Source organism: Entelurus aequoreus, linkage group LG12 (genome assembly GCF_033978785.1).
Source record: "Entelurus aequoreus isolate RoL-2023_Sb linkage group LG12, RoL_Eaeq_v1.1, whole genome shotgun sequence".
Lineage (NCBI taxonomy): Eukaryota > Metazoa > Chordata > Actinopteri > Syngnathiformes > Syngnathidae > Entelurus > Entelurus aequoreus.
Window position 1 is genome coordinate 55,811,038 of NC_084742.1, and position 14,143 is coordinate 55,825,180.

General features: G+C 39.7%; 1 protein-coding gene across 1 annotated transcript in view; it reads right to left on the reverse strand.

Annotated features, from left to right (window-relative positions):
* The window catches only part of LOC133661299 (neuron navigator 3-like), a 132,447-nt gene that overhangs the window by 23,056 nt on the left and 95,248 nt on the right, over positions 1-14,143 (reverse strand). Inside the window, exons 20-21 of the mRNA XM_062064430.1 lie at positions 7,685-7,838; positions 1,161-1,347 (exon numbers count right to left, since the gene is read on the reverse strand). Of these exons, the coding sequence (XP_061920414.1) occupies positions 1,161-1,347; positions 7,685-7,838 (341 nt within the window). The remainder of the gene's footprint in view (positions 1-1,160; positions 1,348-7,684; positions 7,839-14,143) is intronic.

Sequence of the window (14,143 nt, forward strand, 5' to 3'; positions counted from 1 at the left end):
CGTGTTTGTTACGCTAGCTCCTAGCTCCTCTGCTAGCTCCTAGCTCCATAGAACACGCCAATACAATTCAAACACCTGATCAACACACACAATCACTCAGCCCAAAAGACCGTTCACCTAACCCAAGGTTCATAAAGCTTATATATTTTAAAAAAGTTACGTACATACGCAAAAAAAAGTTGCGCACATACGGTCAAGCGATCAAATGTTTAGAAGCCAAAGCTGCATACTCACAGTAGCACGTCTGCGTCTTTGTCATCCAAATCAAAGTAATCCTGGCAAGAGTCTGTGTTGTCCCAGTTCTCTACAGGCGTCTGTGTATCGAAGTCAAAAGTCCTCCTGGTTAGAGTCTCTGTTATCCGAGTTCTTCCATCTTGACTGCATCTTTCGGGAATGTAAACAAAGAAGCGCCGGCTGTGTCCTGTTGTTGCTGACTACGTTCGAAAAATACGTCCATTTCGCACCGACAACTTTCTTCTTTGCTTGCTCAGCTTCTTTCTCCATAATGCAATGAACATGATTGCAACAGATTCACGAACACAGATGTCCAGAATACTGTGGAATTATGAAATGAAAACAGAGCTTTTTCGTATTGGCTTCAATGTGGAAGGCATACCCGTGTTCCCCGGTCTACGTCACGCGCATACGTCAGCCTCAGAGGCGTTTCGAACCGGAAGTTTAGCGGCAAATTTAAAATGTCACTTTATAAGTTAACCCGGCCGTATTGGCATGTGTTATAATGTTAAGATTTCATCATTGATATATAAACTATCAGACTGCGTGGTCGGTAGTAGTGGCTTTCAGTAGGCCTTTAAAGGTAAATTGAGCAAATTGGCTATTTCTGGCAATTTTTTTAAGTGTGTATCAAATTGGTAGCCCTTCGCATTAATCAGCACCCAAGAAGTAGCTCTTGGTTTCAAAAAGGTTGGTGACTCCTCCAGTATATAATCTACTCTGTGTTTCCACACAACCCACAAAATGTGTGTTTGTTGCGTACTAATTGGCATCCGAGGCCTCTCTGGGTTGATTTCTTCCAGTTTTTTTCCCCCTCCATCAAAGGTCAGCCGAAGCGACTTTTTCCTCCTCTCACACTTCGGAAAGAAAATGTCAGCCTGCCAAAGTCGATTGCGACGCTCGCCACCGTCTGACGCTCAACTGACCTGACATGATGGTGTCGGTGATGTTGAGGTTGTTGAGGGACAGGCCCAAGGACTGACGGGAGGAGGACGAGGACGTGCTGGAGGTCTCGGAGGGCGGCCGGGCCGTCTTGACGGGCGTGGCCGTCGGCGTGGCGTTGCCGCTGGACTTGAGGCGGTCGTTCTCCGCTTTTAACGTCTCGATCTCGTTCTGGAAAGGAAGACAAGGATGAAGAGGAAGGGAAAAAAAACTCACATTTTTCCAAGAGTAGAGAAAACTAAAGTAGTCCAAAGGAATAATAACAATAAGAACGAGAAAATTCCCGCGGACATTTTGATGGGCCTGCTGTCTGTGCCCTGGACCTCTGGCCGGGGGTTGCCGGAATCCGCCATGCTGTTGAAATTTCCCCCATTGGCGCGAACGAGACCTTTCAGAAGGTTTAACATATGTGGGGGTTCGTTGGCCGGTTCATCCCGTATTAGACATAATTCATTGTCCCATTTACTCTCTGTAAAGCACCAGTTCCATTGGCAGCAAAACAGGCCCAGAGCATAATACTACCAACACCATGCTTGACGGTAGGCATGGTGTTCCTGAGGATTAAAGGCCTCACCTTTTCTCTTCCGTACATATTGCTGGGTATTGTGGCCAAAAGGCTCAATTTTTGTTTCATCTGACCACAGGTCTTATCTTTGCCCATGTGATGTCAGACGAAACAAAAAAAATGAGCCTTTTGGCTACAATACCCAGCAATATGTTTGGAGGAGAAAAGGTGAGGCCTTTAATCCCAGGAACACCATTGCTACAGTCAAGCATGGTGGAGGTAGTATTATGCTCTGGGCCTATTTTGCTGCCAATGGAACTGGTGCTTTACAGAGAGTAAATGGGACAATGAAAACGGAGGATTACCTCCAAATTCTTCATCAAAATTGGTGCAGTTCAGCTAAATGTGTTGGTTTTCGGACATGGACTTGTTTCTTCAGCATTGTCCACACGTTTAAGCCAGAACTTTGGGGAGGCCATTCTAAAACCTTCATTCTAGCCTGATTTAGCCATTCCTTTACCACTTTTGACGTGTGTTTGGGGGTCATTGTCCTGTTGGAACACCCAACTGCGCCCAAGACCCAACCTCCGGGCTGATGATTTTAGCTTGTCCTGAATAATTTGGAGGTAATCCTCCTTTTTTCATTGTCCCATTTACTCTCTGTAAAGCAGCAGTTCCATTGGCAGCAAAACAGGCCCAGAGCATAATACTACCACCACCATGCTTGACGGTAGGCATGGTGTTCCTGAGGATTAAAGGCCTCACCTTTTCTCCTCCGTACATATTGCTGGGTATTGTGGCCAAAAGGCTCAATTTTTGTTTCATCTGACCACAGGTCTTATCTTTGCCCATGTGATGTCAGACGAAACAAAAAAAATGAGCCTTTTGGCCACAATACCCAGCAATATGTTTGGAGGAGAAAAGGTGAGGCCTTTAATCCCAGGAACACCATTGCTACAGTCAAGCATGGTGGTTTTCGGACATGGACTTGTTTCTTCAGCATTGTCCACACGTTTAAGCCAGAACTTTGGGGAGGCCATTCTAAAACCTTCATTCTAGCCTGATTTAGCCATTCCTTTACCACTTTTGACGTGTGTTTGGGGGTCATTGTCCTATTGGAACACCCAACTGCGCCCAAGACCCAACCTCCGGGCTGATGATTTTAGCTTGTCCTGAATAATTTGGAGGTAATCCTCCTTTTTTCATTGTCCCATTTACTCTCTGTAAAGCAGCAGTTCCATTGGCAGCAAAACAGGCCCAGAGCATAATACTACCACCACCATGCTTGACGTTAGGTTTGGTGTTCCTGGGATCAAAGGCCTCACCTTTTCTCCTCCGTACATATTGCTGGGTATTGTGGCCAAAAGGCTCAATTTTTGTTTCATCTGACCACAGGTCTTATCTTTGCCCATGTGATGTCAGACGAAACAAAAAAAATGAGCCTTTTGGCCACAATACCCAGCAATATGTTTGGAGGAGAAAAGGTGAGGCCTTTAATCCCAGGAACACCATTGCTACAGTCAAGCATGGTGGTGGTAGTATTATGCTCTGGGCCTATTTTGCTGCCAATGGAACTGGTGCTTTACAGAGAGTAAATGGGACAATGAAAACGGAGGATTACCTCCAAATTCTTCTTCAAAATTGGTGCAGTTCAGCTAAATGTGTTGGTTTTCGGACATGGACTTGTTTCTTCAGCATTGTCCACACGTTTAAGCCAGAACTTTGGGGAGGCCATTCTAAAACCTTCATTCTAGCCTGATTTAGCCATTCCTTTACCACTTTTGACGTGTGTTTGGGGGTCATTGTCCTGTTGGAACACCCAACTGCGCCCAAGACCCAACCTCCGGGCTGATGATTTTAGCTTGTCCTGAATAATTTGGAGGTAATCCTCCTTTTTTCATTGTCCCATTTACTCTCTGTAAAGCAGCAGTTCCATTGGCAGCAAAACAGGCCCAGAGCATAATGCTACCGCCACCATGCTTGACGGTAGGTTTGGTGTTCCTGGGATCAAAGGCCTCACCTTTTCTCCTCCAAACATATTGCTGGGTATTGTGGGCAAACAGCTCCATTTTTGTTTCATCTGACCACAGAACTTTCCTCCAGAAGGTCTTATCTTTGTCCATGTGATGTCAGATGAAACAAAAAAATGAGCTTTTTGGCTACAATACCCAGTGATATGTTTGGAGGACAAAAGGTGAGGCCTTTAATCCCAGGCACACCATACCCACCGTCAAGCATGGTGGTGGTAGTATTATGCTCTGGGCCTGTTTTTGTGCCAATGGAAGTGGTGCTTTATAGAGAGTAAATGGGACAATTAAAAAGGAGGATTACCTCGCCCGGAGGTTGGGTCTTGGGCGCAATTGGGTGTTCCAACAGGACAATGACTTCAAACACACATCAAATGTGGTAAAGGAATGGCTAAATCAGGCTAGAATGAAGGTTTTAGAATGGCCTTCCCAAAGTCCTGACTTAGTCATTGTAATGTCTGCTCGCGGAAAACAAACATCCTAATCTACGATTTGACTCCCTCGAATGGCCTTGACGCTGTGAACAACAGGAACAGGCTGTTCTGAAAACATCCCCGAGGACACCTCAACGATGGACGCTTTTGACCTCCCTCCCTCCTCAACGACACCTGGAGTCCAACTTTTGCTTGCATGCAGAACGGCCCCGGTCTATGAACATTACATCATCACACCCAAGACAATAGGCGGGGCGGTATAGCTCGGTTGGTAGAGTGGCCGTGCCAGCAACTTGAGGGTTGCAGGTTCGATCCCCGCTTCCGCCATCCTAGTCACTGCCGTTGTGCCCTTGGGCAAGACACTTTACCCACCTGCTCCCAGTGCCACCCACACTGGTTTAAAAATGTAACTTAGATATTGGTTTTTACTATGTAAAGCGCTTTGAGTCACTAGAGAAAAGCGCTATATAAATATAATTCACTTCACTTCACTTCACATATACACACAACCCCCCCTACCCCACCCCACGCCTTCACCACCGCTTGTTTCCCCTTGGGGTGATGGACGGCTGGCAGCGCTTCATAGCAGCAGTCGACCTCCAGGGCCCCAACTCCCCGCCCCTCTGTTGCGAGTTGTCGTGATTAAATGTAACGTGTTTATGTGCGCATTGCATGGAGGTTTTTCCCCACTCCAGACTAGGCCCCCTTAGGAGCCCAGTCTAGATTGTATTTTTTTTACTCATCTTCTCCAGCGTTTTACCTTTTTCTTATCTTTTACGGAGCGCCTCGTGGCGACCCATCAGCGTTCCTGTTCTGTAACCCCGTACACTGTTTGTTTGTCTAATCTTGAACGGGTTTGTGCTGAAAACATAGTTTCAGTACATGTCAAACTACTTCCTTAACGTAAATGACCTCCATAACCACAACACCAGGGGGAGCTCCACTAACCACGTTAAACCCAGATTCCGAACTAACAAAGGTTTGAACTCATTCTCCTTCTATGCCACATCAATATGGAATGCACTCCCAACAGGTGTAAAAGAAAGGGCATCTCTATCCTCCTTCAAAACCGCACTAGAAGAACCAAACTTCATGAATGTTGTTTTGTGACCAACAAGTATGTGCTCCAATCACTCTATCACAAAAAAATAAGAGTTGTAGAAATGATTGAAAACTCAAGACAGCCATGACATCATGTTCTTTACAAGTGTGTGTAAACTTTTGACCGTGACTGTAAGTAGTGCCATGTTCTGTATTTTTACTTGCAATCAAACAACATTCAAAGAGCTGGCTTAGTTAGTTTGTACGCCAACTTTTCAAAGAGCCAACATCACTTTGTAGCGTCCAAGCTACGCCTGATGTTGTTATTGCTAAATCAGTGCGGTGGAATTATGGGCTGTGAGCGACGTTTTGTGATCATCAAGGGCGAGTAAGCCTGACTTTGTAGGTCAAGTCTCCGATAAGACGCCTTACAAGATCAGAGGGAAGATTATTTATTGGCTTCTACAAAGGAGGCAGTCTGAAGCTTGGGCCTTGGGATATGATTTGACTCAGCATCCGTGCAATTATAATAATACTGTATCATCTTGTACTGTATTAGTACTATTATCACACAAAAAGACTGGAATAAACTTCCCACGCACCTTTTCTTGCAAAATATTGGTTATTGAGTAACATTGACTGACAATATATAACCCATGTTGCCTAACAATTAAATATTGTAGTATTTTTTTTTTTACCTGCGTGTCGTTAAAGTATTTTACTATAGCTTTTAAATGTATGCATTTTTTGAAAACACTGTATAAATTATAGGTTTACAGCAGGAGTGTCCAAACCTTTTGACTTGGGGGCCACACTGGGTTACATAATTATGTATATATATATATATATATATATATATATATATATATATATATATATATATATATATATATATATATATATATATATATATACACACACACATATACTGTATATATATATATATATACATATACTGTATATATATATACATACCGTACATACATATATGTATATATATATATATATATATATATATATATATATATATATATATATATTTATATATACATACATACATATATATACATACATACATACATATATACATACATATACATACATATATATATGCATACATATATATATCTACATACATACATATATATACATACATACATATATACATACATATATACATATATGTGTGTATATATATATATATATATATATGAATATATATGTGTGTATATACTGTATATGCATATATATGTGTATATACATATACATATACACATACATAAATATATACATACACACATATATATACACATGTATACATACCTGTACATATACATACATATTATACATATATATGCATACATATACATACATACATACATACAGATACATACATATATAAATATGTATATACATACACATACAGTATATACATATAAATATATATATATATATATATATATATATATATATATATATATATATATATATACATATACATATATATATATATATACATATACACATATATATATATATATATATATATATATATATATATACATATACATATATATATATATATATATATATATATATATATATATATATATATATATATATATATAAAATATACATATATACATATAAACATAAATATGTACACACACACACACACACACACACACACACACACACACACACACACGCACGCACGCACGCACGCACACGCACGCACACACACACACACACACACACACACACACACACACACACACACACACACACACACACACACACACACACACACACACACACACGTGTGCACACATACACGTATTTACATTAATATAAAGGGAAAAGCGGTAGAAAATGGACGGATGGATGGATATATATTAATAATTAATATAATTAGATGTTAATAGTATGTGAAAGTTTTGTAATCATTTAGAAATATCAAGCAGCTAAAATGTTCTGTTTTGTTTGACCAGCCGTTTTACTGCCGAATTACAGACACCGTTTGGAAACAATTAATGTATGTAAATAAACATTTATAGAATATTTTTGTGTAAATAACTCATTTCACAACATCGGCGGCTTATATTCCGGTGCGGCTAATATATGGAAAATATTTGTTTTCTTCTAAAAAATGTTGTTTGCTGCTCTATAGTCAGGGAAATTTGGTATTTATCTAGACATAAAATGGTAAATGGGTTACACTTGTATAGCGCTTTTCTACAAACGTTTGTACCTTCTAGGTAATCAAAGCGCTTTGACACTAATTTCCACATTCACCCATTCACACACTGATGGCGGGAGCTGCCATGCAAGGCCCTCACCACGACCCATCAGGAGCAAGGGTGAAGCGTCTTGCTCAAGGACACAACGGACGTGACTAGGTTCGTAGAAGCTGGGGATCTAACCAGGAACCCTCAGATTGCTGGCACGCCGTCCCCAGAAATAAATCAATAAAACCTAGGCTTAGGTGTGATAAACCTCACCTGCATGCGATTCATAGCCTCCCGGATCTGGTCCAGGTGGTGGGCGGAGCTTAGCGCCTCCAGGCGGATGTCCGTCAGCTTGAGCTCCTTCTCCCTCAGCTCGTTCTTCAGCTGGAGGATGATTTCGGCCTCAGCCTCCGTGCACTCGCACAGCCTGCAGCCGGGACGGGTGGAGGGGGTACTTAGAGGGTTACTCACACCAAACACAAACACAAAAATACACAACTTTTTTTTAGGGGAGGGGGGGGGGGTGTGTTGAGTCAGGGGGGGGAAACTGGCAAAGGGAACATTAAAGGTCATTTGGAGGTGAATCCTCCCATATTCAGTAGGGAAAGTGTCAAAAAGACCGGAAGCACACTCGCATGCTTTAAATGGATATTTGTGGTGTCAGCTGCGGTGATGGTAGTCATGGCGATGCACGGCAAAGTCACACCCACACTTACACACATTCTTGTATTTCTCACCTTCTTGAGACCTCCCAAAAATGCCTACCTCTTTAGGACCAACCTTTACTACATATATAAAGATTTGTATTTACAACATTAATAATATATACATATATATGTTTGGAAATGTGTGAATGCTCCAAAACATTCACTCTTATGGTTTTCTACACCAAAATTCATCTATTTATCAACTTCATTTACTTCTCGAGATTTTGGCGCGTGGTACCTTCCACATTTTTCACCCGATTCAAACCGTTCCAACTTCAAACTGTTCAGCCTATTCATTTCCCTTGACGAATTCTAAAAATTCCCAGATTTCCCAGTTTTCCAGGACATTTTTCCCATTTAAAATGATTTGGCAATTTTTCAAACTTTCACCATTTCCGCATTTTTTTCAACCTATTCAAACCATTCCACCTTCAACACATTCCACTATCCTGGGAATTCAAACTACTCCTTTTCCAAGTTCAACAAAATTCCAGAATTTTCTAAAACTCCAGAATTTTCTAAAATTCCAGAATTTTCTAAAATTCCTGGTTTTTCAAAGCCCTATTTCCACACGAATACTCCGTCCACATTTTTCACCCGATTCAAACTGTTCCAACTTCAAACGTTCAGCCTATTCGTTTCCCTTGACGAAATCCAAAAATTCCCAGATTTCCCGGTTTTCCAGGACATTTCTCCCTTTTAAAACGATTTGGCCGTTTTTCAAACTTTCACCATTTCCACATTTCGACCTATTCAAACCATTCCACCTTCAACATATTCCACTATCCTGGGATTTCAAACTACTCCTTTTCCAAGTTCAACAAAATTCCAGGATTTTCTAAAATTCCTGGTTTTTCAAAGCCCTAATTCCACACGAATACTCCTTTTACATTTTTCACCCAATTCAAACCGTTCCAACTTCAAACTGTTCAGCCTATTCGTTTCCCGAAAATTCCCAGATTTCCCGTTTTCCAGGACATTTTTCCCATTTAAAATGATTTGGCCATTTTTCAAACTTTCACCATTTCCGCATTTTTCCAACCTATTCAAACCATTCCACCTTCAACACATTCCACTATCCTGGGAATTCAAACTACCCCTTTCCCAAGTTCAACAAAATTCCAGGATTTTCTAAAATTCCTGGTTTTTCAAAGCTCTATTTCTACACGAATACTCCTTCCACATTTTTCACCCGATTCAAACCGTTCCAACTTCAAACTGTTCAGCCTATTCGTTTCCCTTGACAAATTCCAAAAATTCCCAGATTTCCCGGTTTTCCAGGATATTTTTCCCATTTAAAATGATTTGGCCATTTTTCAAACTTTCACCGTTTCCGCATTTTTTCAACCTATTCAAACCATTCCACCTTCAACACATTCCACTATCCTGGAAATTGAAATTACTAATTTTCCAAGTTCAACAAAATTCCAGAATTTTCTAAAATTCCAGAATTTTCTAAAAGTCCGGAATTTTCTAAAATTCCCAGATTTCCCGGTTTTCCAGGACATTTCTCCCATTTAAAACGATTCGGCCATTTTTCAAACTTTCACCATTTCCACGTTTCGACCTATTCAAACCATTCCACCTTCAACACATTCCACTATCCTGGGATTTCAAACTATTCCTTTTCCAAGTTCAACAAAATTCCAGGATTTTCTAAAATTCCTGGTTTTTCAAAGCCCTATTTCCACACGAATACTCCTTTTACATTTTTCACCCGATTCAAACCGTTCCAACTTCAAACTGTTCAGCCTATTCGTTTCCCTTGACGAATTCCAAAAATTCCCAGATTTCCAGGACATTTTTCCCATTTAAAATGATTTGGCCATTTTTCAAACTTTCACCATTTCCACATGTTTCAACCTATTTAAACCATTCCACCTTCAACACATTCCACTATCCTGGGAATTCAAACTACTCCTTTTCCAAGTTCAACAAAATTCCAGGATTTTCTCAAATTCCTGGTTTTTCAAAGCCCTATTTCCACGCGAATACTCATTCCACATTTTTCACCCGATTAAAACCGTTCCAACTTCAAACTGTTCATCCTATTAGTTTCCCGAAAATTCCTAGATTTCCCGTTTTCCAGGACATTTTCCCATTTAAAATGATTTGGCCATTTTTCAAACTTTCACCATTTCCGCATTTTTTTCAACCTATTCAAACCATTCCACCTTCAACACATTCCACTATCCTGGAAATTCAAACTACTCCTTTTCCAAGTTCAACAAAATTCCTGGTTTTTCAAAGGCCTATTTCCACACGAATATTCCTTCCACATTTGTCACCCGATTCAAACCGTTCCAACTTCAAACTGTTCAGCCTATTCGTTTCCCGAAAATTCCCAGATTTCCCGGTTTCCAGGACATTTTTCCCATTTAAAACTATTTGGCCATTTTTCAAACTTTCACCATTTCCACGTTTCAACCTATTCAAACCATTCCACCTTCAACATATTCCACTATCCTGGGATTTCAAACTACTCCTTTTCCAAGTTCAACAAAATTCCAGGATTTTCTAAAATTCCTGGTTTTTCAAAGCCCTATTTCCACACGAATACTCCGTCCACATTTTTCACCCGATTCAAACCGTTCCAACTTCAAACGTTCAGCCTATTCGTTTCCCTTGACGAATTCCAAAAATTCCCAGATTTCCCGGTTTTCCAGGACATTTTTCCCATTTAAAATGATTTGGCCATTTTTCAAACTTTCACCATATCCACAGGTTTCAACCTATTCAAACCATTCCACCTTCAACACATTCCACTATCCTGGAAATTCAAACTACTCCTTTTCCAAGTTCAACAAAATTCCAGAATTTCCAAAAATTCCTGGTTTTCCAAAGCCCTATTTCCACGCGAATACTCCTTCCACATTTTTCACCTGATTCAAACCGTTCCAACTTCAAACTGTTCAGCCTATTCGTTTCCCTTGACAAATTCCAAAAATTCCCAGATTTCCAGGACATTTTTCCCATTTAAAACGATTTGGCCATTTTTCAAACTTTCACCATTTCCACATGTTTCAACCTATTCAAACCATTCCACCTTCAACACATTCCATTATCCTGGGAATTCAAACTACTCCTTTTCCAAGTTCAACAAAATTCCAGGATTTTCTCAAATTCCTGGTTTTTCAAAGCCCTATTTCCACGCGAATACTCCTTCCACATTTTTCACCCGATTCAAACCGTTCCAACTTCAAACTGTTCAGCCTATTCGTTTCCCTTGACGAATTCCAAAAATTCCCAGATTTCCAGGACATTTTTCCCATTTAAAACGATTTGGCCATTTTTCAAACTTTCACCATTTCCACATGTTTCAACCTATTCAAACCATTCCTCCTTCAACACATTCCACTATCCTGGAAATTCAACATACGCTTTTTCCAAGTTCAACAAAATTCCAGAATTTCCTATAAATCCTGGTTTTCCAAAGCCCTATTTCCACACGAATACTCCTTCCACATTTTTCACCCGATTCAAACCGTTCCAACTTCAAACTGTTCAGCCTATTCGTTTCATTTGACGAATTCTAAAAATTCCCAGATTTCCAGGACATTTTTCCCATTTAAAATGATTTGGCCATTTTTCAAACTTTCACCATTTCCACATTTTTTTCAACCTATTCAAACCATTCCACCTTCAACACATTCCACTATCCTGGAAATTCCAACTACTCCTTTTCCAAGTTCAACAAAATTCCTGGTTTTTCAAAGGCCTATTTCCACACAAAAACTCTGTCCACATTTTTCATCTGATTCAAACCGTTCCAACTTCAAACTGTTCAGCTTATTCGTTTCCCGAAAATTCCCAGATTTCCAGGACATTTTTCCCATTTAAAACTATTTGGCCATTTTTCAAACTTTCACCATTTCCACGTTTCAACCTATTCAAACCATTCCACCTTCAACACATTCCACTATCCTGGGAATTCATACTACTCCTTTTCCAAGTTCAACAAAATTCCAGGATTTTCTAAAATTCCTGGTTTTTCAAAGCCCTATTTCCACGCGAAAACTCCTTCCACATTTTTCACCCGATTCAAACCGTTCCAACTTCAAACTGTTCATCCTATTCGTTTCCCGAAAATTCCTAGATTTCCCGTTTTCCAGGACATTTTCCCATTTAAAATGATTTGGCCATTTTTCAAACTTTCACTATTTCCGCATTTTTTTCAACCTATTCAAACCATTCCACCTTCAACACATTCCACTATCCTGGAAATTCAAACTACTCCTTTTCCAAGTTCAACAAAATTCCTGTTTTTTCAAAGGCCTATTTCCACACGAATACTCCTTCCACATTTGTCACCCGATTCAAACCGTTCCAACTTCAAACTGTTCAGCCTATTCGTTTCCCGAAAATTCCCAGATTTCCCGTTTTCCAGGACATTTTTCCCATTTAAAATGATTTGGCCATTTTTCTAACTTTCACCATTTCCACATGTTTCAACCTATTCATAACATTCTACCTTCAACACATTCCACTATCCTGGGAATTCAAACCACTCCTTTTCCAAGTTCAATAAAATTCCAGAATTTTCTAAAATTCCTGGTTTTTCAAAGCTCTATTTCTACACGAATACTCCTTCCACATTTTTCACCCGATTCAAACCGTTCCAACTTCAAACTGTTCAGCCTATTCGTTTCCCTTGACAAATTCCAAAAATTCCCAGATTTCCAGGACATTTTTCCCATTTAAAATGATTTGGCCATTTTTCAAACGTTCACAATTTCCACATGTTTCAACCTATTCAAACCATTCCACCTTCAACACATTCCACTATCCTGGGAATTCAAACCACTCCTTTTCCAAGTTCAACAAAATTCCAGGATTTTCTAAAATTCCTGGTTTTTCAAAGCTCTATTTCCACGCGAATACTCCTTCCACATTTTTCACCCGATTCAAACCGTTCCAACTTCAAACTGTTCAGCCTATTCGTTTCCCTTGACAAATTCCAAAAATTCCCAGATTTCCAGGACATTTTTCCCATTTAAAATGATTTGGCCATTTTTCAAACGTTCACAATTTCCACATGTTTCAACCTATTCAAACCATTCCACCTTCAACACATTCCACTATCCTGGGAATTCAAACCACTCATTTTCCAAGTTCAACAAAATTCCAGGATTTTCTAAAATTCCTGGTTTTTCAAAGCTCTATTTCCACGCGAATACTCCTTCCACATTTTTCACCCGATTCAAACCGTTCCAACTTCAAACTGTTCAGCCTATTCGTTTCCCGAAAATTCCCAGATTTCCCGTTTTCCAGGACATTTTTCCCATTTAAAATGATTTGGCCATTTTTCAAACTTTCACCATTTCCGCATTTTTCCAACCTATTCAAACCATTCCACCTTCAACACATTCCACTATCCTGGGAATTCAAACTACCCCTTTCCCAAGTTCAACAAAATTCCAGGATTTTCTAAAATTCCTGGTTTTTCAAAGCTCTATTTCTACACGAATACTCCTTCCACATTTTTCACCCGATTCAAACCGTTCCAACTTCAAACTGTTCAGCCTATTCGTTTCCCTTGACAAATTCCAAAAATTCCCAGATTTCCCGGTTTTCCAGGATATTTTTCCCATTTAAAATGATTTGGCCATTTTTCAAACTTTCACCGTTTCCGCATTTTTTCAACCTATTCAAACCATTCCACCTTCAACACATTCCACTATCCTGGAAATTGAAATTACTAATTTTCCAAGTTCAACAAAATTCCAGAATTTTCTAAAATTCCAGAATTTTCTAAAAGTCCGGAATTTTCTAAAATTCCCAGATTTCCCGGTTTTCCAGGACATTTCTCCCATTTAAAACGATTCGGCCATTTTTCAAACTTTCACCATTTCCACGTTTCGACCTATTCAAACCATTCCACCTTCAACACATTCCACTATCCTGGGATTTCAAACTATTCCTTTTCCAAGTTCAACAAAATTCCAGGATTTTCTAAAATTCCTGGTTTTTCAAAGCCCTATTTCCACACGAATACTCCTTTTACATTTTTCACCCGATTCAAACC